The sequence below is a fragment of the Podarcis vaucheri genome, assembly GCF_965113315.1.
Source record: "Podarcis vaucheri genome assembly, chromosome: 1".
NCBI classification, from domain to species: Eukaryota; Metazoa; Chordata; class Lepidosauria; order Squamata; family Lacertidae; genus Podarcis; species Podarcis vaucheri.
Genome location: NC_138759.1, coordinates 124008194 through 124033964, shown reverse-complemented (window position 1 = coordinate 124033964; position 25771 = coordinate 124008194). Strand labels below are relative to the sequence as shown.

The 25771-nt window shown below is 46.8% G+C and overlaps 2 protein-coding genes across 2 annotated transcripts in view; one reads left to right on the top strand and one right to left on the bottom strand.

Annotated features, from left to right (window-relative positions):
- Positions 1 to 4298, bottom strand: part of NAB1 (NGFI-A binding protein 1) — a 51218-nt gene extending 46920 nt beyond the window's left edge. Inside the window, exon 1 of the mRNA XM_082196571.1 lies at positions 4137 to 4298. The gene's annotated coding sequence lies outside the window, so the exon portion shown is untranslated. The remainder of the gene's footprint in view (positions 1 to 4136) is intronic.
- Positions 4299 to 5387: 1089 nt separating this feature from the next.
- Positions 5388 to 25771, top strand: part of NEMP2 (nuclear envelope integral membrane protein 2) — a gene marked incomplete at its 3' end in the record, with an annotated part of 100279 nt that continues 79895 nt past the window's right edge. The window contains exons 1-2 of the mRNA XM_082199390.1: positions 5388 to 5609; positions 5802 to 5863. Of these exons, the coding sequence (XP_082055516.1) occupies positions 5590 to 5609; positions 5802 to 5863 (82 nt within the window). The 5' untranslated portion in view covers positions 5388 to 5589. The remainder of the gene's footprint in view (positions 5610 to 5801; positions 5864 to 25771) is intronic.

Below are 25771 nucleotides of genomic sequence, written 5' to 3'. Positions count from 1 at the left end.
GCAATCCTAACACCAATTACCTTGGAGTAAGCCCCACTGAACTAAATAGGATTTACTGGCAAGGAGACACAGTTATGGTCACGCTGTAAAGCCAATTGTTTTAACTTACAATTACAAGATGTGATATGTGGCAGGCATTAGAAGAACAGCCTGGGAGAATGCTACAGAAATGCTAAGAAGTGTGGAATTACTGTACAGTAGTTGTTTTAACTATCAAACAAACGACGGGCCAGAAATCTTCAACATCTCCCTATCCAAGTCAATATCTCGGGATGACCAACTTTTAAAATAGAAATTCCTGCCCAGAGCAGAAGATGGAAATTGCAGGTTTTCTGTGAAGGTTACAGAGAGGAGGCGTTTCTGCTGCTGCTGCAAATGTTGTTCATGTAGGCGAAGCAGGATAAGAGGAGAAGTCAAGAAAGTGTGGGCTGCGAGGGTGGGCTTAGTATGCATTAACCAGCTCCTTCCCAGGCTGTCTGCAGGCTGCCTTGGTAGCAAAGGCAACTGGGAACGAATGTTCGCCTGGAGAGATGCTGTATGGAACCAAGCAATCAAAATTTCACAGTCAATCTCTGGGCACGCTGCGCAGAGGGGAACCAGCAAAGACCCAAATTGTCGCCTTTTAAGGCACACTCTGTGCCCTCGCAAAACACCCCTCCTTGCCCCAATTAAGGCTGAATTGAAACAGCAACCCTTGCTGTATTTTTTTCAGCAGCGATACTCTGGCATTATGGGGTGTTTTCACACGAGACTCCCACCCGCATCTGTAAGACAAATGACTAGCAGGGGATACCTTGGGAAAAGAAGGGGAAGGAAGAGGAAGAGAACTGTTTTACATTTCCCCCTATATTTGCACAGATGTCACTTGGTTTTCTAATGCCCCTCCCTTCCATTTTAAGTTCTCTTTCTGTCTCTCTTCACCTGGCTAAGGAGCGCTCCCATTCAGCGAAAGTTAAATGGCAAGGAATGAAAAGCAAAAATAAATATAAAAAATGAACAGGGGAGCCAGCTTCTTGTGCACATCTTCTGATACAGTTAAAGTGGGCTGTATGCAACAGAAGGTTACTGTATTTTTCGCTCTATAAGATGCACCAGACCACAAGACGCACCTAATTTTTGGAGGAGGAAAACAAGAAAAAAAATATTCTGAATCTCAGAAGCCAGAACAGCAAGAGGGATCGCTGCGCAGTGAAAGCAGCAATCCCTCTTGCTGTTCTGGCTTCTGGGATAGCTGCACAGCCTGCATTCGCTCCATAAGACGCACACACATTTCCCCTTACTTTTTAGGAGGGAAAAGGTGAGTCTTATAGAGCAAAAAATACGGCAATTCAGGAGTTGGTGCGGGGCTTCTTTTTAGGTTTCGAGTGTCAGCAATTGCTTCCTGGCCCCTGCCACAAAAGAGAGAAAGGAAATCCCAGGCTTGAGGACTGGGTTGCAGTAGCACAGAGCTCAAAAGCCAGCAATAGTGAGAATTCTATAGGTACAGAGGACTGCCTATATTAAGACAGAATGGGATGGGGTGAGGGGTAACAACTCTTGCCATTCCCACTGCCATTGGGCACATGTTTAGATCTCTCACTTGCAGGAAAAGCAATAGAATACATTCTAAAACAATCTCTTCTGACATTCCAGAGGTGAGCAGAAGTTCAGACTGGGATCTGCTAGCGGACCTCTGGGTTATTTTATGTAGGTCAGCAAGGGATTTATGGCTTCCAGTCATTAACAAAATGGAAGCAACCCAAATGAGAGTGTGTTTATGACCCGCCTCCCTACTCATTATAATGCTGAAATCATGAAACCTAAGGGACTGGGAGACACCAGGAGCGGATTTGGTGTGGAAGGAATGTGAGCTCAAGTTCCTGGGCTTGTTAATTCTTTCATTCTAAATGTACGGATCTCAGGGGTTTCTAGAAAAAACAACGTACATCCTGAAAGCCTGCCCACCCACTAGACTTTCCAAAAGATTTCTTCAGAAACAACTGAACGAAGATTTGTGCAGCTCACTGTATTTTCCGCAACACTCGATTTATTTTGAAAGGCTCTGCATTTTTCTGAAGCCTAGCATTCCGGTACGAAACATTAGTAGATGGCTATTTCTTTTTTAGCAAGCAAGGCTTAAATAAACAACTTTATCAGTGGCATCTTGATGCTAAACTCTGTTTGCTCTGATGTAAGTCCATTCTAATTTGATGCAGATTATATATATGGTACACTGCCTTCCTTGATGTACCGGGAAGAAATGTTAAAATCAACAGGGCTTCTTTCCAAATTCAGGATGAGGGTGCTAACAATACAATCCCAATATTTTCCCAAACAACCAGCTATTTAGAACTTTTTTTTTTTTTTTGCTAACTAAACAACAAGGATGGTGTTTGTTTGTTTTCTTTCCCAAACTAGCATTTCTTTCAAAATATGCAATCAATTCTGCTCCCCTACCAAAATGGCATTTAAGATCTACTGATGATTTATTAAGGATCTCTACCTTAAATTTATTATGTTCTGTTTTGACAACCCACCAGCTTTTCAGTACAGTATTATGTTTTGGTAGTAGAATATCTTCAGCACTCTGCCCCACCACCACCACCTTGGAGGCGGCTGAATTATTAAGTTACCAAGACAAACAGTCTCTCATCAAAGTTGGTAAATAAACCTAAGTCCTTTATTAAAACAAATTGTTGCTTTCAGTAAAATAATTTGGATCACCTACCTACGCTTTCAAAACCCTACAAAGTGCATCATTCTTTTGAGGGGGCGGCAGAAAGAAACAGGAATCCTCCCATTCAAAAATATTAAGCTGACTTTAGTTTACAACTTGGGTGTGTCTGTGCAAAAAAACACACATCCAAAACCACACATCATGTACAGTATTTCCACACACATCGGAGTATGCCTGCAGCCAAATGAAGGGAAGCTGTTAAAATATATTTGCTGGAGGGCAAATATCGCGAGGACAAGTGTCTAAGAGGGACAACCAGCAACCGCTAAAAAAAAAAGTCTCAAAAATCTGTAGCATAATAAATTTCCCCAGCACTTAAAGAAAGTTCACAGACGTTAACTGTAGAGAAAACATAGTAGGAAAAAATCCTACCCAATGTAGTGTTTGGATTTGCACTCCATCCCCCAAACTTTTAAGCGAAGACAATACATGGACGTTTCAGTACTTTCCTCCCACGCCCTCACCCTTTTCTGCTCTGGATTTCTCTGGGAATCATCCACACTCCGCCTACATATACACGAATCCGCCCTCTCCTTCCGGCAATCTGCAGCAGCAGAATGAATTGTACCAAGCAGTAGCTAAGAAAACACCCTGCGGGACAGGGCAGAAACTTCTCCTATTTTCCCTTTATCCCATCGGCCTCAAGGCAGCATGGCCAAAGGTCAAGTAGTGTGATGTGATGCTGGGGAACTTGGATACCTCCAGATGTGGTTGGGGACTCCACCCCTGCCTCAGTTTCTCCCAGTTACACCCCCCCCCCACTTTACCACCATCGCAGCCTCAGAGCGCCAGCGAGGCTGAACCAGAACTTGCAGTAGAAGCCTCGCGCGCAGCTAGCATTCTTAAGATACTCGCCTACCGCACCAACACGCGGAGGCCATACACTCGCATTCACACGTGCGTTTTTGACACGCGAGATTGTCCGAAGCACGCAGGCAAGTTTCAGCCGCTGAAAAGCCAAGCGGGGGGAAATGCCTCCCGAATCGCGAGCAAGAGAAACAAAATCCATTACGGTCTCTCCAAAAAGGCTTTTGTGTGTGTGTTAGAAGGGGCGCGGGGAGAAAACTTAGGTCCTGCACTGCAGAGGGGGTCGGACTGGATGACCCTCGGGGATCCCTTTCCAACTCTGCAAAAGCTGCAGCCTTAGATCCCGAAGAGCGGATCCCGCGCCGAAGATCTCGCTTTGCCGGGAAGCAAACGCGCGCCCCTCTTTTAAAGATAACTCGACGGGGAGGGCGACCGCAACCTGTTCGCCAGGCGCCAACGTTTCCAAGCCCCGTCTCTCCATACGCTTCCTCGGGAGCCAGGCAAAAGAGGATCCCCGCGATCGCACCCGCACAGCCCCTTGCGCGTCTCTCCCCCCCCCCACGGTCCTGCCTGCGCGCGATCCAGTGCCCACGAGGGTCTCCGACTTACTTACTTCTTCCCCGCAGGACGCCGCAGCCGCTGCCTGCCCGGCTCTTCCCTTCTCCCGGCGGGCGCGAAGTTATGGCCAGGGTCGCCTGCGGCCGGCCTCCTTCTTCTTCTGCTGCCGCTGCTGCCGCCTTCCCATGGGTGGGCGAGCTGCCTCCCGCCCCCTCGGCCCAGCTCTGCCCGGCAGCCCCGCGACAACCCAGCACTGGCGGCGGCGGCGGCAGGGCTGCAGGGAGGCACCGGCGGCGGCGGCGGCGGCGGCAGCAGCCTCGCCTTGCCTCCACCTCCTCCTCCTCCTCCACCGCCGCCTCCTCCTGGCCTTCCCGCCCGCGCGCACATCCAGGGCCCCCCTCCCGCGCCGCCGCCGTCACGTGGGGAGATTCCGCGCGCCCGCCCGCCCGCCGACGAGCCTGCGCCGGGCCCACCTCCCACGCGAGGCCGCGTGACGCAGAGCAGGGAGGGGGGGGGCGGAACGGCAAGCCGGCGGGGAGTGCGCGCGGCGGCGAAGGAGGGAGGGAGGAAGGAAGGAAGGAAGGAATGGGACGGAGGAGCGCCCGGCCCGGCGGCGGGGAAAGGGAGGCAAGGAGCGCGGAAGCGGGAAGGAGGCGCCTCCTCGCTCGCGCCCGCTGCGCTGCTCGCGGGGCTAAGCGCGCCTGGGGCCACCGCTTTAGTCGTCGGGAGGGAAAGGGAGGCTCGTTGGGAGGTTGGGAAGCTCTCCTTTTCTTTCTTTCTTTCCCTCTTCCCCCCACCCTTTCTCTTTCTCTCCCTCCCCTTTCTCTTTCTTTCCCTCTCCCCCCTCTTTCTCTCCCTCTTTCCATTTCTTTCTTTCTCTCTCTCTTTCTCTTTTCCTCTTTCTCTTTCTCCCGTTCTTTCTCATTTTCTAACTCTCTTTCTCTCTTTCTTTTTCCTCTTTCTTTTTCTCTCTTTCCCTTTCTCTCTCTCCTTCTTTCCCTTTCTTTCTTTCTCTCTTTCTCTTTTCCTCTTTCTCTTTCTCCCGTTCTTTCTCATTTTCTAACTCTCTTTCTTTTTCCTCTTTCTTTTTCTCTCTTTCTTTCCCTTTCTCTCTCTCTTTCTTTCCCTTTCTTTCTTTCTTTCTCTTTTCCTCTTTCTCCCGTTCTTTCTCTAACACTCTCCCCTTTCTTTCTCTTTTCCTCTCTTCCTTTCTCTTTCTTTTCTTTTTCTCCCTTTCTTTCTCTCTTTTCTGTCCCTTTCTTTCTCTCTCTCTCCCTCCCTCCCTTTCTTTCTCTCTATTTCCTCTCTTTCTTTCTTTCTTTCTTTCTTTCTCTCCTTTCTTTCTTTCTTTCTTTCTGCTTCTTCTCTTTCTCTCTCTAGCTTTCTTTTTCTTTCTCTTTCTTTCCGGGGCACAGAATGTTACATGAAGTGATCCCATCCGTCTTTGCCTGTGCTTTAAAGGCAAGCTTATCAGGAGCCCGTTCTGTGAACCACCCTGACATCTATGGATGAGGAGCTGTATAAAAATGTAATTATCTGCTGCTGCTACTACTGTTATTATCAGAAGTTTTCTTCTGTGTACCCTTGAGTACCCCCAGAAAAAAAGCACTGATTATTATTATTATTATTCTGTGCTCCTCATTCCCACAGGTTTTCCAAATGGACTTCATTAAAGTTGTTTATTATTATTATTATTATTATGCATTCTGCGCTCCCACAGGTTTTCCAGATGGACTTCATTGGGCTTTTTCCCAGCCAGAGCTGAGCTCCAGCACTTCTCAGGTGGGCATCATTGCCATTCTAAGGGAATAAGGGAGAAGTTCGTGGTGAGCTGCAGCCCCTCTTTTGGTAGAAAAATAGCTCTTCTTGTTGTTGTTATTTGGCACTTATCAAAGTGAGTTGTCCGTCACAGCTTCCCTGCTATTCTCCCATCCCCACCCCTACGTAAAAGGCTTGCGCCTGCTTTTCAACCAGGAGCTCAGTGTGGTTTCTGCCATAGAACTGCTTATATCCTGGAGCTCATCTAGTCCAACTCGCTGCAATACAAGAATGGCAACGAAAGCACCCCTGGCCTTCCAACCTCAAAGGGTAGCTTCATTGACTCGGAACCCCAAAATCTGGGATCCCCTCCCAACCTGTGCCAAAGTTTTGCAGCCGTTTTTGCAGCCATCTTCCGCCTTTGTCGGGTCCCTGGAGCACTTCTTCGGAGCTCTGGAGGCATGTGGGGTGGTGGGCAGCTGAGGGGTCTGCTGCTCTACATGTGGCCCGATCCTCTGAATGCAAGGCTGAACTGTGCTCAGAGGGACTTGCACTGAAGCAAGTCAGTGACTCAAGCCCTTTGCTAACTGCACAGTACCAAAACCATACCCGACCCAGCAAAACACACTCAAACATTTCCAGTGTGTGTGTTATCCCTGGTGTCTGCTTTGGAATCACTATTGTGGTTAGGAGCGTGCCCTGATGCCCCCCACCTCCCGGATTTATTATTTGTTTGGGGACTGTGTTGTAGACTGAGCTTTACATCCTTATTCCACTTTGATTCTGATTTGATTTTAGGATGTATTTTAATTGATTGCTTGATTTTATGGTAATATGTTATATATTTGATATTAGCCGCTCTGAGCCCGGTTTTGGCCGGGGAGGGCGGGGTATAAATAAAATGTATTATTGTTATTGTTGTTGTCAAGATTTTGATTACTTAGGCACCTTGAGTTTATTTTGCAATTTAAGAAGATAAGTTTTTTAAATGAATAAAGGACTGTTCCTTTATTACGCTACCTGTTAGCTTCAACAGTTCTGTGCATTTTAATTCTTTCCTTGTGTCAGCTTGCCCTTTTCATGTACTTAGAGCCTCTTATTTCCTTCTCCTTTTCAATGTTGTCTCTTATAATATGCCATTGTATGAAATGCATCCTCCTCCAATTAAACTTTCTTGGGGGGGAAACCCCAGAAACTACATACATATTTGCCCTTTTCGAGTGGAGAGACACTCCAGCTCAATAGACTTCTAGTGGGGAAAGCTGTTAAAGGAACTTATCTCTCATTCTGAACAAGCGACGGGGGCTCCAGTTTGTAGCATGCCTTGTGTGACAATGGTTTCCTGGAAACTTTCTTTCCAAAACACATAGCCTCCCCAAGCATTGAAAGAACCAGAAGTATTCCATTGTTCCTGTAAATGATTATTACTGCATTAAAAACACATTATTCAAGCTGATCTCATTGAGACTAGCAGTGGGAACCAGAAAAATGCTCTCCACCCATCGCGGATCTCAATCCCAAAAACATTTTAATCCCAAGTGATTTCAATGGGGCTTACTCTCAGATAAGTGTACTTATCTGTACTGGGGCTTTACCAGCCTTGAATGACTTCTACCTAAGTCCTCAGGAGGTTGAACTGAAATTGGTGGGTGTTCCGGGTACAAGTTGTTTATAGTAACATGAGGTTCTGAAGGCAATAACCTGCTTTGTCAGAAGCTTGAAGTGGGCGGCGGAGGTGTTGGGCACCATCTGTATAAACCCCCCAAAACCATATTTGGACCTTTTATTAGGACCAGTCTAAATGGAAACATAAAGTAGGTGTGGTGAACCTGAGGACCTCCATATATTTCTGGACTACAACTCCCATCATTCCTGACCACTGGCTGCTGGGAGTTGTAGTCCAACGACACACCCATGCAGATGCAAGTTGCAAATCCTGTGCCCTTTGCGCAAGCTCGTCTTCTGCAGTGTAGCAAACCCACTGTCCTGCAAATCCACCATTTTTATTTTGCCCCAGTTCCTTCCCCCCGTTTTCAGCGAAGCTTCCACGAAATTAGTATGGATGCTAGCGGCAAATCTTGCCTCTGCCATGCAGGGGGTTAAACTAGATGACCGTTGGGATCCCTTCTACAATTCTATGATTCCATGACATCTGGAAAGCCACAGGTTCCGCATCCTTGAAATAAAGCAGTGCTCAGATCTGAGTAGAAGGCAGGCTCTATCCTTTCAAAAGGGGGGCAGGGGAAGGCATTGCTCCTTTTCTCCCAAAATCCTAAGTGTGTAACCTGATATCTATGGCACCTGACAGATTCTAACAATTCCATCTTGGAATTGACTGCGAAAGCTGATCTCACGGCTGCAACATCCAGTCTTCATATTTGCATTTGTTTCCTCCCACCGCTCATCCCTCCCCCCCCAACTTTGTGTAACATCTGAAGAACTTGACAGCTTGCTGGTATTTTGGTTGATCCTAACAAACACAGCGGGTGGCTAGGGCTTGCTGATCAGAAGGTCGGCGGTTTGAATCCCCGCGACGGGGTGAGCTCTCATTGCTCGGTCCCTGTTCCTGCCAAGTTAGCAGTCCGAAAGCATGTTAAGTGCAAGTAGATAAGTAGGTACTGCTTTGGCGGGAAGGTAAACGGCGTTTCCGTGCGCTGCTCTGGTTCACCAGAAGCGGATTAGTCATGCTGGCCACATGACCCGGAAGCTGTACGCCGGCTCCCTTGGCCAGTAAAGCGAGATGAGCGCTGCAACCCCAGAGTCATCCATGACTGGTCAGGGGTCCCTCTACCTTTACTAACAAATGTATTGCCCAATTATTGATTGTCCGTCCTGTTGTACACATTGAAAAGCACATGACTTCCCCCCCCCAAAGAATCGTGGGAACTGATTTGTTAAGGGTGCTGGGAATTGCAGTTCTGTGAAGGGGTAAACTATAGTTCCCATGATTGTGGGGAATGCCTATGGGCTTTAGATGTATGGTGTGTATTCAGCAGTTGGATGGCAGCAGTTGCCTAGGATCTCGGACAGAGAGAGACTTTTTCCCAGCATTCTTCTGCGAGTTCTCTTTCACTACAAAGGTGCTGGCAGACTGATCTATATTTGCTAGCTCTATATAGAACAGGAATCACAGAATTGTAGCACTGGAAGGGACCCTGAGGATCATCTAGTCCAAGCCTCTGCAATGCCAGAATATGGGGATTGGACCTACAACCTTAGCATTTTATCAGCACCATGCTCTAGCTAACTGACCTATCTAGGCCGCCATACATGATCTGGGTGTCTTAAAAAAAAAGAGAGATTATAGAGGCTTGGCTTTGCTTTTAATAAATCAATATGCAGTACCAATGTGCAAATAAAATACAGAATAACAATAATATTAGCATTTTAAATAAATAATAATAAGCCGCAAATTAGCCTCTCTCCCCAACATCCCAAAGCACTCTCACTAGCTTCTCACATAAAATCTTGCTGAAATAAGAAAGACCTCGTGGCCTTTTGGTTTGAGAGAGATGGGAGTTGCCGCTTGATAAACTAGAGAGATACAGTGCACGTGATTTTTAATTATGTGTCCCTTTTCCTTTAGAAAATTCTTCCGCCACCTCACTGTTCTTCCAGACACTTGGCATCTTTTCAGTCCATAAATCCAATGCAAAATAAGACTCTTGCCTAGGCTTATTCTGCAATAAGCCAGAAGGAACCAAACTGCACATTCAGAAATATCATATGGTAACAGTCCTCCTTTTTTTGGACTGTGTCACTCCAGAGTCAGGGTGGGGAGATTCACGGTTGCATGGTCTCTCACACCAAGACCTCCTAGTCTATGGAAAGCTCACATGGCAGAAAGGTGGTTTCTGGCTTTTTAAAAAAATGGAGTGGAAGTGCAGATTTTCATGAAATGTATGACAGATGCTGCAATAATTTCTCTGCCCGAAAGGACAGAAGTAGTTTTAAAAAATCATGGAAACACCATCTGTCAAGGCAATTTACACAGTTTGGGCTAAATATAATTTCAAATCGGCTCTGGCTGTATCTGCATGTACATCTTGTTACTATAATGAACAAACTCATAATTAAGATGTTTTAAGGGATATTTCATACTGGGGAAAGGAGAATCTTAAGTGTTTTGGAGGAGTTTATCTCAGGATAAACTCTCTTAACATTTGAACAAGTGGCGCAGAAAATGAATCCCTATAGTCCTAAATTGCTGGTTTTTTCTTCTTGAAATTAGCCATGCCATTATTGGAGAAATGGCCTAATTAGAGAGTGCAAGTGGAAAATTTATTGCTTTCCCTAACCAATAAAACACCGGCAGACAAGACAGATGGAATACTCTCAAGTATTCGATCTGATGGCATTTTCAGAATAAATAGGGAAGAGATAAACCCGGAACACCACTACCAAACACTGATAGTTGCTATATGGTGTACATGGAGGGGAGAATTCATTGTGATGAACTTAAAACACACCTTTTAAACTTGTTACATCAGTGGTACGCAACTCCTTTGAATTAAAATTGACTTACGGTTTTTGTCTCACGATTATTGCTGGTGTTAACAGCCAACTACATAGAATTATATGAAAATACGTTGGAGATGCTAGGAAATCAGAAGTTTGGGCTGCTTTGCACCATTTGATATTTAACAAATTGCTGGGTATTAACTTCCAGTTGATCCTTTCAAGAAGGCAAAGGCAATATGGACAGAAATGGTGCAGAGATTATAATTAATCTTATTTCTGTGAAAATACAGCACCACAGTGGAACAGAACTATGCCCTCCCCAGCTGATTGTGTACTTCTTACACAACAGCAAGAGAGAATGATAAATATAACAAATTTGTCAAAGAAAATGCCTTTTATCATTTGTGGGTTTTGCTGATATGCCTACTGTAAAAAAAATATTGAAGGTACGGCAATCACTATCAGTGTGATCTGGGGCAGGAGGACTGCCTGTTATCTGGGCCTCCTCTAGTGAGACTTCCCCATTTCCTGACCTGCTGCTCCCCATTTTGCATGTTTATATCATTTCTCTAAATTTGCAAATCCCCTTGGGTGTGTTGGCAGAAAGGCAATTTATGAATGCATTGGAGAAATAATAGTAAATACAGACTCCAAGAGTACCCAGTCCTTCTTTGTATGTTATGCACATTGAAGTTCTTAGTAGTAGTAGTAGTAGTAGTAGTAGTAGTAGTAGTATCTCCATCTGACTGGGTTGCCCCAGCCACTCTGGGCAGCTTCCAACAGAATATGAGAACACAGTAAAACATCAAACAATTAAGTCCAGTCAAAGGCGACTATGGGGTTGCGGCGCTCATCTCACTTTTCAGGCTGAGGGAGCCGGCATTTGTCCACAGACAGCTTTCTGGGTCATGTGGCCAGCATGACTAAACCGCTTCTGGCGCAGCGGGACACCATGACGGAAGCCAGAGCACACGGAAACGCTGTTTACTTTCCCGCCGCCGTGGTACCTATTTATCTACTTGCACTGGTGTGCTTTCGAACTGCTAGGTTGGCAGGAGCTGGAGCAGAGCAACGGGAGCTCACCCCGTCGTGAGGATTCGAACCGCCAACCTTCTGATCGGCAAGCCCAAGAGGCTCAGTGGTTTAGACCACAGCGCCACCCGTGTCCCTGGACTGGACAATGGAGATGGAGACACTCCTTTAGCTACACAGGGCCGAGGCCGATTGGGGCTTTAAAGGTCAACACCAACACTTTGAATTGTGCTCGAAAACGTACTGGGAACCAGTGTAGATCCCTTAGCTCTTACCAGTGGCCCATAAAAGTACTGACTATCCATTCAGAGATCTGATATGGAAGCAAGGAATACACACAAGAGCATTCTTTTCATGACCCGTTTCCAGGGCGCCAAATGAGTAACCTTGAAGGTTTAGGCAGCATTCCCCCCCGCAACATTTTCCCATGAGAAAATGTGGCAATGTGCTACCCTACAAAGCCATAGAAATCTTCGCAAAGCTGCCATCTCGCCTCCCACTCATTTCCCCCCACTCCATACCCTCAGGCAGTACAGTAATGATAATTAGAGCTGCAAAATACCATTATGGTCTACGGCCCTTTCATCCTCAAGATATACAGCATGCATTACCCAAGGCTAGGGGAATCTAGCAAAAAGGGGAAGGGGGTCTACAAATTGAGATTGCAAAGCACCAAGGCAAAACACCCTATGAAGCCTCAATGTACTTTTAAATTTTTATTTAAAACCCAAAACCAAGCACTTTCCATTAAGTCATGCTGCTGTATTTAAACTGCAAATGCAGGCAGCTTCTGCTTGTGAAATGGGGGGAATGAACCATTTCGTCCTTTGCCTCCGGTGGCAAAGTGTGTCAGCGTGGCTCTGCAGAGTCCCATAGTCCTGTCTAATGATGGATGGAACCCTCGGGAAGACTAATTTCTGGAGCATTAGACAAACACTTTGCTCTAACGTTCCAGCTTTTGCTTCCTTTTTATTTATCTTAGCAAACTGGAGGCCTGGAATCATGCAGATGCCCAGCCAAATTCTAATCAGCAGGGCAATTGGTTTTAGAGTCGTAATGGGTGGAATGACTGCTATCCTGCAGGTATTTACCGGATTTTTTGCTCTATAAGACTCACTTTTTCCCTCCCAAAAAGTAAGGGGAAATGTGTGTGCGTCTTACGGAGCAAATACAGGCTGCGCTGCTATCCCAGAAGCCAGAACAGCAAGAGGGATCGCTGCGCAGCGATCCCTCTTGCTGTTCTGGCTTCTGAGATTCAGAATATTATTTTTTCTTGTTTTCCTCCTCCAAAAACTAGGTGTGTCTTATGGTCTGATGCGTCTTATAGAGCGAAAAATACATAGATATCTGCCCTTTTGGAAATGTTTAGAGGAGCTTTGTACCTGTAACTAGCAATGACAAAAAGTTAAGGATTATTGGGAAATGCTTTATAATGAAATGAAAAAATTGTTTAAAAGAACGTTCCCCCCCAGAGGCATTTATTTTGAGTATGGTACATATAGAGGTACCCAGGGGGCAGAAAAAGCTATTTTTGTGTGCAACAACAGCAGCTAAGATTTTGTTAGTTCAGAAATGGAAGGGGGGAGAGGTTTCAAATAAGGAGGGATAGCCGCTGAAAACGATGGAATACACAGAGCTAGCAGGCCTAACCAGCAAGAACGGGTCTATTAAGAGGAGTGGAAATTATTGCAAATTTGACAGTATAATGTAGATTAAGACATAATAGAAAAGGGAAAACTAGAATGAGGAAATAAAATTTGCAGCCAATTTTGGAAGTACAGCCGTACCTCAGAAGTTGAACGGAATCCATTCCAGAAGTCCGTTCCACTTCCAAAATGTTCGGAAACCAAAGCACAGCTTCTGATTGGCTATTTATACCCCATATATTGGACCATCAAGAAGGCTGATCACCGAAGAATTGATGCTTTTGAATTCTGGTGCTGGAGGAGACTCTTGAGAGTCCCATGGACTACAAGAAGATCAAACCTCTCCATTCTGAAGGAAATCAGCCCTGAGTGCTCACTGGAAGGACAGATCCTGAAGCTGAGGCTCCAATACTTTGGCCACCTCATGAGAAGAGAAGACTCCCTGGAAAAGACCCTGATGTTGGGAAAGATGGAGGGCACAAGGAGAAGGGGACGACAGAGGACGAGATGGTTGGACAGTGTTCTCGAAGCTACCAACATGAGTTTGACCAAACTGCGGGAGGCAGTGGAAGACAGGAGTGCCTGGCGTGCTCTGGTCCATGGGGTCACGAAGAGTCGGACACGACTAAACAACAACAACAAGGAAAAGTGGGACATTCCGGGATCAAATCAGAAACCGGGACGGCTTCTGTAAATACGGGACTGTCCTTGGAAAATGGGGACATTTGGAGGATCTGCATAGAAGAGCCTTGAAATTAAAGAAAAGTCGACAGCAAGCAATTGTCTGAAAGGCGAAAGCTGCAAGAAGGATCCAGAGGCAGTACCATGCGTGCCAACAGAACAGCTGATGTCGCTCCCTGCGGAGGAGATTCTTGAAGCACACGTCTCCCACGTCTTGCTCCTTAGAGGAGGACGAAGAGGAGGAGGAATCAAGCACTAAACAAGCATGCAGTTGCCTCACCCCCTCAGTACAGTCTGTTTAGTTCTGCAGGCTAGGAAAGGTCACAACACAAACAGAATTATTACATTAAAAGTGTATGCTTAACCATATTTCCTGAAGACGCTATCGACGCCTGTGAAGAAAACACTCCCAAACTGTTTGCTTCTTAACATTGAAGGTTGATGAGACTTTACATATGCATCTTGGTGTACTCAAAAGTAGCATTTTAAAAATAGCGCCCAGGATGTTTTGGCATTGGTACAATGTGCTGAACAAATAACGGGTTCCGACGAAGAGTTTACGGTTAGTTGAATGCTAAACTGCAGATTTATGTGGGAATGAAGCCCATGCAACTCAACGGGCAAGCAGCCACGTATTTAGGTGCCAAAGCAGTTCTGTACAACAATTTGACAATCCACCTGCTTTTGGAACATATCTAGGGTTGCAGAAGCCAAAGGTTCTGCATGTGAAACACCTCACAGGCCATAATGCATGACTGGCAGATGGTATGCCTGACATTAGCATCCATCCTGGTGGCCAAATGCCGGGGACCATGAGTTTTGAAGCATGCACTGGGGCCGACACTGTCAACCCTTTAAATATATATATATATATATATATATATATATATATATATATATATATATATATATGCAGGTTTTGGTGTCTTCGGGTGTCTTCCCGTGTAAGAGTCGGGGTGTCTGTGCGACGTTTCGACGAGGTCTCACTCGTCATCTTCAGGCTGGTGCTTTCGGCTTCTTGTTACTGGAACAGAGCAGAATCTGGTGTTTGAGTTCCTATAAATACTGTTGAGGGGTGTGGTGTATAGCCTCCAACGTTCTGGGCAGAGAGGAACGAATAAATGCACGTATCGCAGAACACAAGAATGCCGTCAAAAAAGAAGAAAAAACTTCCTCTCTTTTCCAACACATGAAAGAAACAGGACACGAAATTAATTTTGCAGATTCCAAATTGCTCTTTAACATGGAACATCACCACAAGAGAATAATCATGGAAGCCATCGAGATAGAGAAACACCCTCACAACATGAACAAGCGTGACGACACGTCCCGCCTGCCAGACATCTGGAAATTAGCCCTCCCCACAAAAACCGACACCAGAACCAGAGGCACACAGAACGCCGTCACCAATCAACCACACCAGACCCAAACCCAGACCCTCTCCACAGACATATTACAGACTCCATCCAGTAGCCAAACTATAGTGGCACCTCCGGATGCTGCACCCCCCTGCAATCCCTACACAGATCTGGCTGGCACAAGGCACAAAACCACAGCTCGCCCCTATACACGAAGCCAAGCCAGAGCACAACTAAATGCAGCACAGCCATCTTCTCAGAAAAACTCTTCACAAGCTCAAGAGGTCAAGACACAAAAGCTTTAGCAACTAATCTACACTTAATGACCCACCCAGTGGTATTCAGAATATCACTCATGAAATCACTCAAGATATCCCTCAAGTAATTAAGGAACAAAAGAAGAAGAGGCACACTAATCTAGGAACTTCCTCTCTGCCCAGAACGTTGGAGGCTATACACCACACCCCTCAACAGTATTTATAGGAACTCAAACACCAGATTCTGCTCTGTTCCAGTAACAAGAAGCCGAAAGCACCAGCCTGAAGATGACGAGTGAGACCTCGTCGAAACGTCGCACAGACACCCCGACTCTTACACGGGAAGACACCCGAAGACACCAAAACCTGCATTCCTGTACCCGTGAAAATCTACGAAAGCAAATATATATATAAACCACCAAATCCAAAATAAAAGCCTCTCCTATCAGTGAAGAAATCCAGCTAAGAATCATCCCCAGAGAAAAATCATCCAGATGCCCCAAACTCTACGGTCTCCCCAAGATACACAAAGAAGGAACACCACTCAGACCAATAGTCAGCTCCATAGGCTCACCTCTACAAAATCTCGCTAAATTTCTCGCTAAGCAACTTCAGCCCTATGCAGAATCCATCGCTTCACACGTTACTAACTCCTTCCAGTTCATAGAAACAATAAAGAAGCAATACCTACATCCCGATGACCTACTTGTGAGCTTCGATGTTGTATCTCTCTTCACTCAAGTGCCCATTAATGAAGCCTTGACAGCCATTCAAAACAAATACAACCCCCCCAAATACATCCTGGACCTGACCAACCACTGCCTAACCAACACGTACTTCATCCACAATGGACAAAGATACAAACAGATAGAAGGAGCACCTATGGGATCACCCCTCTCACCGGTCATCGCAAATTTGTACATGGAACACTTTGAAACCAATGCTTTAGACAAGTCAGAACACAAACCCAAACTTTGGCTCAGATATGTTGACGACACCTTTGTAATTTGGCCACACGGGAAAGAAAAACTAGATAGCTTCCTCACACATCTCAACAGCCTACACCCCAAAATACAATTCACTATGGAAATAGAAGACAACAACCAACTCCCCTTTCTTGACGTCCTAATCTACAAAAAACCTGATGGCTCCCTAGGACACACTATCTACCGGAAAAAAACACACACCAACCGCTACTTACATGCACAATCACACCACCACCCTGCACAAATAAACTCCGTAGCCAAGACTCTCATCTCCAGAACCAAACGCCTGGCTGACAAAGACCACTTGACAACTGAGTTACAGAATCTCTCAAATGTGTTAATCGCCAATGGATACCAGAAAAACAGGGTTACGAAGCTAATCCAAAAAGAAACACCCCCCAAAAACCAAGACACAGAAGAAAACAATGGCATGGCCCTCCTTCCTTATATCAAGGGCACTACAGACAAAATCAGCAAAATCCTCCATAAACACAATATCAAAACAGCCTTCTGCACCAACCAAAAAATAGCCAATATCCTCAGAAACCCAAAAGACAAAATCCAGCTGGAAAACCAAGGGGTCTATGAAATACCCTGCAAAGTCTGCCCAGCCACGTACATTGGACAAACAAACAGACGAATAAATGCACGTATCGCAGAACACAAGAATGCCGTCAAAAAAGAAGAAAAAACTTCCTCTCTTTTCCAACACATGAAAGAAACAGGACACGAAATTAATTTTGCAGATTCCAAATTGCTCTTTAACATGGAACATCACCACAAGAGAATAATCATGGAAGCCATCGAGATAGAGAAACACCCTCACAACATGAACAAGCGTGACGACACGTCCCGCCTGCCAGACATCTGGAAATTAGCCCTCCCCACAAAAACCGACACCAGAACCAGAGGCACACAGAACGCCGTCACCAATCAACCACACCAGACCCAAACCCAGACCCTCTCCACAGACATATTACAGACTCCATCCAGTAGCCAAACTATAGTGGCACCTCCGGATGCTGCACCCCCCTGCAATCCCTACACAGATCTGGCGGGCACAAGGCACAAAATCACAGCTCGCCCCTATACACGAAGCCAAGCCAGAGCACAACTAAATGCAGCACAGCCATCTTCTCAGAAAAACTCTTCACAAGCTCAAGAGGTCAAGACACGAAAGCTTTAGCAACTAATCTACACTTAATGACCCACCCAGTGGTATTCAGAATATCACTCATGAAATCACCCAAGATATCCCTCAAGTAATTAAGGAACAAAAGAAGAAAAGGCACACTAATCTAGGAACTTCCTCTCTGCCCAGAACGTTGGAGGCTATACACCACACCCCTCAACAGTATTTATAGGAACTCAAACACCAGATTCTGCTCTGTTCCAGTAACAAGAAGCCGAAAGCACCAGCCTGAAGATGACGAGTGAGACCTCGTCGAAACGTCGCACAGACACCCCGACTCTTACACGGGAAGACACCCGAAGACACCAAAACCTGCATATATATATATATATATATATATATATATATATATATATATATATATATATTGTTACGAGAGTTGGGTGCCTCCCCCTCTCTCTGCTGTGTGGTGGCAAGAGGCCTTAAGCATTAAGAAATATAGTTTATTCACCTATTTGTACCTTCAGTCTGCATGGAGGGAATCCAGATCTTACAGCATGGTCGTTTCAAGAGGGGCTTGTACCTCACAGCAGAGCAGCCAGCCTTCAGCCTGCCTTCCCAAGATGGATCCCAGTCTTTCTACCTCCATTTTCTTCCCAGAACACCCTGCTAAAAACTCCCTTTTCCTATCCCCTCACAGCCAGTTACCATGGCAACCTTCCAAACCCTTGTCTCTGTTCTCACCTCAGAGCAGGGAGAAAGGACAGTTCTCATCGCCCATGACCCTCAATGGCCTTCTTTTGTTCGAATTCCTCTGCAGCTTGTATTTCTCCCTTGACAATCCAAATAATCAAAATCCTACCATTTATTAATTTCAAGGTTGGGGGAGGGGTCCACCTGCCATATCTATCACAATTAAGGTAAAGGGACCCCTGACCATTAGGTCCAGTCGTGGCCGACTCTGGGATTGCAGCGCTCATCTCGCTTTATTGGCCAAGGGAGCCTGCGTACAGCTTCCGGGTCATGTGGCCAGCATGACTGAGCCGCTTCTGGCGAACCAGAGCAGCGCACGGAAACGCCGTTTACCTTCCCGCTGGAGCGGTACCTATTTATCTACTTGCACTTTGATGCGCTTTCGAAATGCTAGGTTGGCAGGAGCTGGGACCGAGCAACGGGAGCTCACCCCATCGCGGGGATGCGAACTGCCGACCTTCTGATCGACAAGCCCTACGCTCTGTGGTTTAACCCACAGCGCCACCCAGTCCCCTAATCTATCACAATATTTTACCTTTATTTCATTTATATCTCACCTTCTCCCCAAGGAGCTCAAGATGGCACATATGTTTTCTTTCTCCCGCATTTTATCCTCATATTTTACAGCAACCATGACTGATAGCCAGTCAGAATTCCTTCCGCAGAGTTATAGTTTGAGTCTACGTACGCAGTGAACTTAAATGGCACAATCTATTCTGGTTACAGCGTTTGGAGGGGGGCCCTTTGTTTTTAATAAAACCTGGAGTTCTCTAATGACAAAAACCTGGTCTTCTGCCCTGGTTTCCATGTCTACAACCTAATGACTTAAGGCTGATTCATATGACCAAAATTGGCTTTCTCACGCAGCAGTCCAGAGCATGGTACACATTCCTGCCCGGCTGTAGAAGACGATCTTTGTTGTTGGTCCATTCACCTCATCAGTGAAGATGTTTTTTCTTCCTGACCATCTGCGACATGCAAATATGCGCAGAAGGTCGCTCTGGGGTCATGCAAATTGCCCCAAGGACTCTTCCAGTTTCTGGAAGTGTCTGTAACACTTCCTGCCATAGCTTTCAGATGCAAAAGAGAAGGATGCAAAAAAATTAAAAGGGGGTTGTCACAATGTCTCACCTTACCGTGATGAGCTGCCCCTGCCCCAGATCTTTTTGCACTGGCCTTCCATCAGCCCTTTGTAGCTGGCCATAGTAACATCAGGAAAGGGACGCGGGTGGCGCTGTGGTCTAAACCATGGAGCCTCTGGGGCTCGCTGATCAGAATGTCAGTGGTTCAAATCCCTGGGGTGAGCTCCAGTTGCTCTGTCCCAGCTCCTGCCAACCTAGCAGTTCGAAAGCACACTGGCGCAAGTAGATAAATAGGTACCACTGTGGCGGGAAGGTAAACGCCGTTTCCATGCGCTCTGGCTTCCATCATGGTGTCCCATTGCGCCAGAAGTGGTTAGTCATGCTGGCCACATGACCCAGAAAGCCGTCTGTGGACAAACGCCGGCTCCCTCAGCCTGAAAGCGAGATGAGCGCTGCACCCCATAGTCGCCTTTGACTGGTCTTACTGTCCAGAGGTCCTTTACCTTTTACCTTTACCTTTCACATCAGGAAACGGTCCAGATCTCACCTTTCAAATCCTTATTTGGTGGCCATTTTCAGAAGAAAACCTAAAAAAAGAACGGTTTTGTTTTTCCCCATTAAAGCTGCTAATTTAATGCCAATGGCATGAATAATGAACAGGACTGGTTTCAGCTAAATGAAGTGGAGCACAGACTCCTACGCAGTTCTGCCAACACACTTCAGCTCTGACCCCTAGCCACCTTTCCACAGCCTTCCTCCTGAGACTCTTGCATGGAAACAGGAGTAGCTCTATGAGTCGATGAGAGCAACTAAAGAGAAATGGCAAAGAGGGATTGCAGCAAGAAAAGCCAGGAGCGGAATTCTGCCTGTATAGACACCATACATTTAAAGTACATTCCCCTGCTCAAGAACCGTGGGAACTGTAGTTTGTTAAGGGTGTTGGGAATTATAGCTCTTTGATGGATAAAGGACAGCTTCCAGGATTAGGGTGGGAGAGAATGTGCTTTATCTGTATTTTGTGTACACCGTGCCACGTTTTGAGGAGGTAAAACTGTGTGTCCCCCTCCCTGTTAAGCCTAAACACAATATACCTTCCTTATTTTTACTGGTGTTATAGATTGGGGAGGACCCCTTAAACCATAGAAATTAATAAATGGTGGAATTTTGATTAATTGAGATGTGGATGAAAGCAGAAGCTGTAGAACAGGCATAGGCTAACTCGGCCCGCCAGATGTTTTGGGACTACAACTCCCATCATCCCTGACCACTGGTCCTATTAGCTAGGGATGATGGGAATTGTAGTCCGAAAACATCCGGAGGGCCGAGTTTGCCTATGCCTGCTGTAGAACTCTGCTAGGCAAGGCTAGTTTATGCAAACCAGCCTAGGGAAGAGCAATTCTGTTAAGATGACAAAATGGATTGATGGGCCATCTGCGATGAATCCTTTGGGCTTGGAAGACAGGGTTTTGTGTTGGAAGTGACAGGAAGGGAGAGTTGTTACCAAGGTGTGCTGGCAAGAAGAAGGTGGGGAAAAGGCTGAGATCCATCTTGGGGAGGCTGGAAGAGCCCCTCTTGAAATGACCATACTGTAAGATCTGGACTTCCTCCATGCAGACTGAAGGTGTAAATAGGTAAACAAACCATATTTTTTAAGGCTACAACAGTCTCTGCCATGTCTCAATTTTCCAAAGGAGTACAGGCTCTGGGTGAGCGTCTGGAATTCCCTGGAATATTGCAGAGAGTGGGGGTTGTCCCCAAACATTTGCAAGACTATTATTAATTTCTAAGCTGCCTTTCAGCCCTGGAGGTGACCAAGATGCTTACAACCTGGTTAAGGCACAACCATCTTATAAAAACAGCAGCAAAAATTCTCCTTGCCTTCAGAATTGTAGAGAAGCTTCCTACGATCGTCTTTGCTGCCCACTTAAAAACAAGCATTGATGGGCCCATCCCCAAGGAGCCCATTCAAAATCCTGGCCGCCTCTGAAACATCATGAAGGTCTCCCTTCCAATGGCTGGCAAGGGGAATGAAGGACTCTGGTCCTCGGCAGTTGTAGATCTTTAAAGGCCAAAGACAACAGATTGGACTGAGCCCAGGAGCAAACTGGTAGCAAGAGAAGCCAACAGACGATCTGCACAGGCAGTTCCATTGCAGCTGAATTCTGGATCAACCACTCGGATTGCCTTCAAGCCCCTTACGATAATCTAATCTTTGGGGTTTTTTAAGTGTCCCTCTCAGTGCTAGAAGTATTTGTTTTCTGTAAAAATGCTTGATCTGTTTAAAAAAATAAAAATGCTGGAGGTGGCAACAGAGGAGGACAGGAAAACTGGTTTGACTGACGGCGAGTGTGGCTGTGAACCCGAGAAGTGGGTGTTTGGCTTAGCAGCCAGTCACTTAGATCTCCTCAGTTCCCCAGGAGCCTTTTTAGTTTGTAAGGCTAATCTTATAATTCTCCCCCTCCCCTTGCGTGTGGGAGAGCAGTGCACACTGGTGTGAAAGTTCTGCAGCCCCTGCCTTCCTATGTATCGTGTGCATGCGCAGAGTGCACAGTCCTTGTGTTAACTACAAAGTAACTGAGACATAGACAACAATCTTCTCTTCTGTATACCAGGGGTCAGCAAACTTTTTCAGCAGGGGGCCAGTCCACTGTCCCTCAGACCTTGTGGGGGGCTGGACTATATGTTGCCTTGATTATGACCCGCATTTTTGGCAAAAAAAAACCTTATTGGGACCAACCCCAACGTTGCCCAAATGTGATTTTTTTTGGGGGGGGGTTGTTCCCTCATACACCCACGCTGCATCCTTTGCGTTTTACGCGCTGACAGTTATTGTTTCTCTCATAAGGCGGGCTGGGGAGCTGAGGTAAGCACGCCATTCCTGTTCATAGCTGTCAACCGTCCCTTATTTGGCGGGAAACTCCCTTATCCCAGTGCTGTGTCCCGCTGCTGTCCCTTATTGATGATGTCCCTTAAATTTCCCGGGTTTCAAAGGAAGCAGCTCCTCTCCCTCCCTTCCTCCCGGCCAGGGAGGAGGGAGGCTCCAACTCTGTTGCTTGGCTGCGTTGCTCACCCAATAAGGAGTCTAAGAATGACTGGGGGGTGGAGCTTGCATGCTTTGTGCCGATCAAATCGGCCACGTTGCCTGGGGACTCGCCTTTGCTCAGCGCTTCCCAGCGGAGACGTGACAGTGGTTTTCCTTGCTGCATCCCCTTTGCCGGGTTATTGCACTGTGGGAACCACCACTTGAGGCTTCGTTTGGCTGCTGGCTGGGCTTTCTGCCTTTGGCTTGGAGGGGCTCAGAAGCTGAACATACCTGTGCCCAGAAAATCTCTATTTTGGCTGCTGATCCCTTATTTTCGAGGCTGCTGGTCCCTTATGTTCAAATCTGTAAGTTGACAGCTATGTTCCTGTCAGACCTGGAGAGCATGTGCGCATGCGTGGGAGGGAAAAGCCGTTAGCCACGCTAAGTCAGGCCGGCACTGCTCAAGCAAAAATGTTCTTTTCCCTGCGTGAGGGAAGACGAGGCAGCGGCTATTTACCTTTCCATGGCTCACACTGTGTAGCTAACAAACGTCCTCCCCAGCAGAGCGCAGAATGGCTTCAGAGTGCAACCGCCCAGGCGCTCTCTGCTTCCTCTGGCGGGGAGCACTGCCACCACAGACACCTGTGGGTGTCGCTCCCGAGGCGCCTCCGAGCCCCTGCCCCACAACTGCCCTTCTTCCCCATCCTGGAAGAAAAGATTGCTGCGCATGTGCGATGGATGAAGAAGAGGCTTGTCTCAAGCAGCCCCCTGCCTCACTTTTGACCCCCAAGCCTGGCTGAGTCGCAAAAACCATTGTGCGCGTGCGCTACGGTGGCTGCCTGGATTCCCAGACCGTCCGCAGGCCGGATCTAGAAGGCAATTGGGCCTGATCCGGCCTGCGGACCTTAGTTTGTCACACCTATGCTGTATACTAAGATGGGTGTGAGCTGTGACGTGTGTGTGTGTGTGTGTGTGTGTGTGTATGCATCTGTGGCTTCCTCTATTCCTTTTTAATAAATCCTCACTCCAAGTAAAGATTTTTTTGGCCTCTTTCAAGATGCCTCTTGTGTGAATCTTGACTGTAACACTCCTCTGCGTTGGTGTTGTCAAAATCCCAATTCTAAGGAATTTCTCCCACTCTACGTGGGCTTCTAAATGTCATGGAACATGACTCTAAGCAGGAAAGCATGTCCCGCATGCACATACTGTACAAAGAGAATCATAGGTAGGTTGGTAGGTTTCTGGATGAAACATCGGCTCTGGATCCATTCCAGTCCGGCTTCCGCGCTGGTCATGGGACTGAGACGGCTCTGGCCGCCCTAACAGATGATCTCCGCAGGCAGCTGGATCGAGGCGGGTCGGGGCTGCTGATTCTTCTAGACCTGTCAGCAGCCTTCGACATGGTCGATCACGAACTCCTGGACCGCCGCCTTGCCGACGTGGGGATCCAGGGCACAGTCCGTCAATGGCTGCGCTCGTTTCTCTCTGGTCGGGGACAGAGGGTGGCGCTTGGGGGGGAATTGTCATCGCGCCACTCCTTGGTGTGTGGAGTGCCTCAGGGTGCGATACTCTCCCCGATGCTTTTTAACATCTTTATGCGCCCCCTCGCCCAGCTTGTCTGGAGTTTTGGGCTGGGTTGCCATCAGTATGCCGATGACACCCAACTCTATCTGTTGATGGATGGCCATCCTAACTCGGCCCCAGACACACTGACCAGATGTCTGGAAGCTGTGGCTGGATGGTTACGTGGAAGCCGGTTGAAGTTAAATCCTTTGAAGACAGAGGTCTTCTGGCTGGGACTGGATGATATGGGATTGGGGGGGGGCAACTCCCATCTCTTGCGGGGGTGCAATTAGTGCCAGCACCGTCCGTTAAGAGTTTGGGTGTAATCTTCGATACCTCCCTCTCTATGGAGGCGCAGATTACAGCTATAACAAAGGCGGCATTTTTCCATCTCCGCCAAGCTAAGCAGTTGGCCCCTTATCTCTCTCGCCCTGACCTAGCCACTGTGATCCACGCGACGGTCACCTCCAGACTGGATTATTGTAACTCGCTCTACGTGGGGCTGCCCTTGAGACTGACCCAGAAACTCCAGCGGGTGCAGAATGCCGCGGCGAGACGCCTTATGGGGTCTTCGCTGCGAGATCACATTCATCCGGTACTATACAAGCTGCACTGGCTCCCGGTGGAGTACAGGATCAGGTTTAAGGTGCTGGTTTTAACCTTTAAAGACCCTCGTACCTACAGGACCGCCTCTCCTGGTATGTCCCACAGAGGAACTAACGGTCTGCAAATAATAACATCCTCAAGGTCCCAGGCCTCAGAGAGGTTAGGCTGGCCTCAACTAGAGCCAGGGCTTTCTCAGCTGCGGCTCCAATCTGGTGGAACGCTCTGTCACAAGAGACTAGGGCCCTGCGGGACCTGACATCTTTCCGCAAGGCCTGCAAGACAGAGCTGTTCTGCCAGGCCTTTGGTTAGGGCGCAGCCTGACTCCCTCCTCTGGCAACCTGCACAGAATTTTGCTTAACGGTTGCCATCAATTTGATTTTAATTAATTTTTATAATGAAATTTTTTTAGAATGTTGGATTATTTGATTGTTTGATTATTTGATTGTTGTTAGCCGCCCTGAGCCCGGCTTCGGCTGGGGAGGGCGGGATATAAATAAAATTTATTATTATTATTGTAGAATTGTAGAGTTGGAAGGGACCCTGAGGATCATCTAGTCCAACCCCCTGCAATGAAGGAATATGCAGCTGTCCCGTTCAGGGATCGAACCTGCAACCTTGGCGTTATCAGCACAGGTCTTTTACAGCGATGTATGCTTTCCTTGCAAATTATACGGTAATCGCATACCACTGCTTTTTAATTTTCCTTTTCAAAAAGCCCTGCCCTACAAACCATGTTTTATAAAATATCATTTGCATTTTGCAAATGCCATAGCACTTTGCGCAGCATGGTTATTGCAGTCCTATCCATGTCTACTCAGATATAAATTCTACCAAATTCATTGGGGCTTACTTCCAAGAAAGTGGGGATAGGATCGCAGCCTAAATATTTGAGAACCTGAGGAGTCTCCACTGTGCAAATTTATCCCATCCCTGCTTCCCAGGGAGTTGCAAAAGATAATATACCTCAAAGACCTTGAAATCTCCAAGAGTTGCAGTTGTTAGGATATTTAATATGTACCAGGGGGCCTTTTCTAAGTCAGGAAAAGGCATTTCACATTCCGGCACCTTCCTTCTTTTGCATCATTTTCAGCGTAGGCATTGGTCATTATCAGGAAGCAACTCCCCCAGTTTACAGCTGGCAACACCACCTGTGCCAATCTGATTCCAGCCAAGACAGCCAGCCGATCATGCCCAGAAGGACACAAGGAAAATGGACTTTGACTACAATCCTATGCTAGGGTTGCCATACTCCCGGGAAGATCAGGGCATGTGGCAACCCATATCAGAAGTCTGTATTTTGCCAAATCTCCTTTAAAATAGCTCAAAAAAAAACTATCCTATGTAGACTTAGCT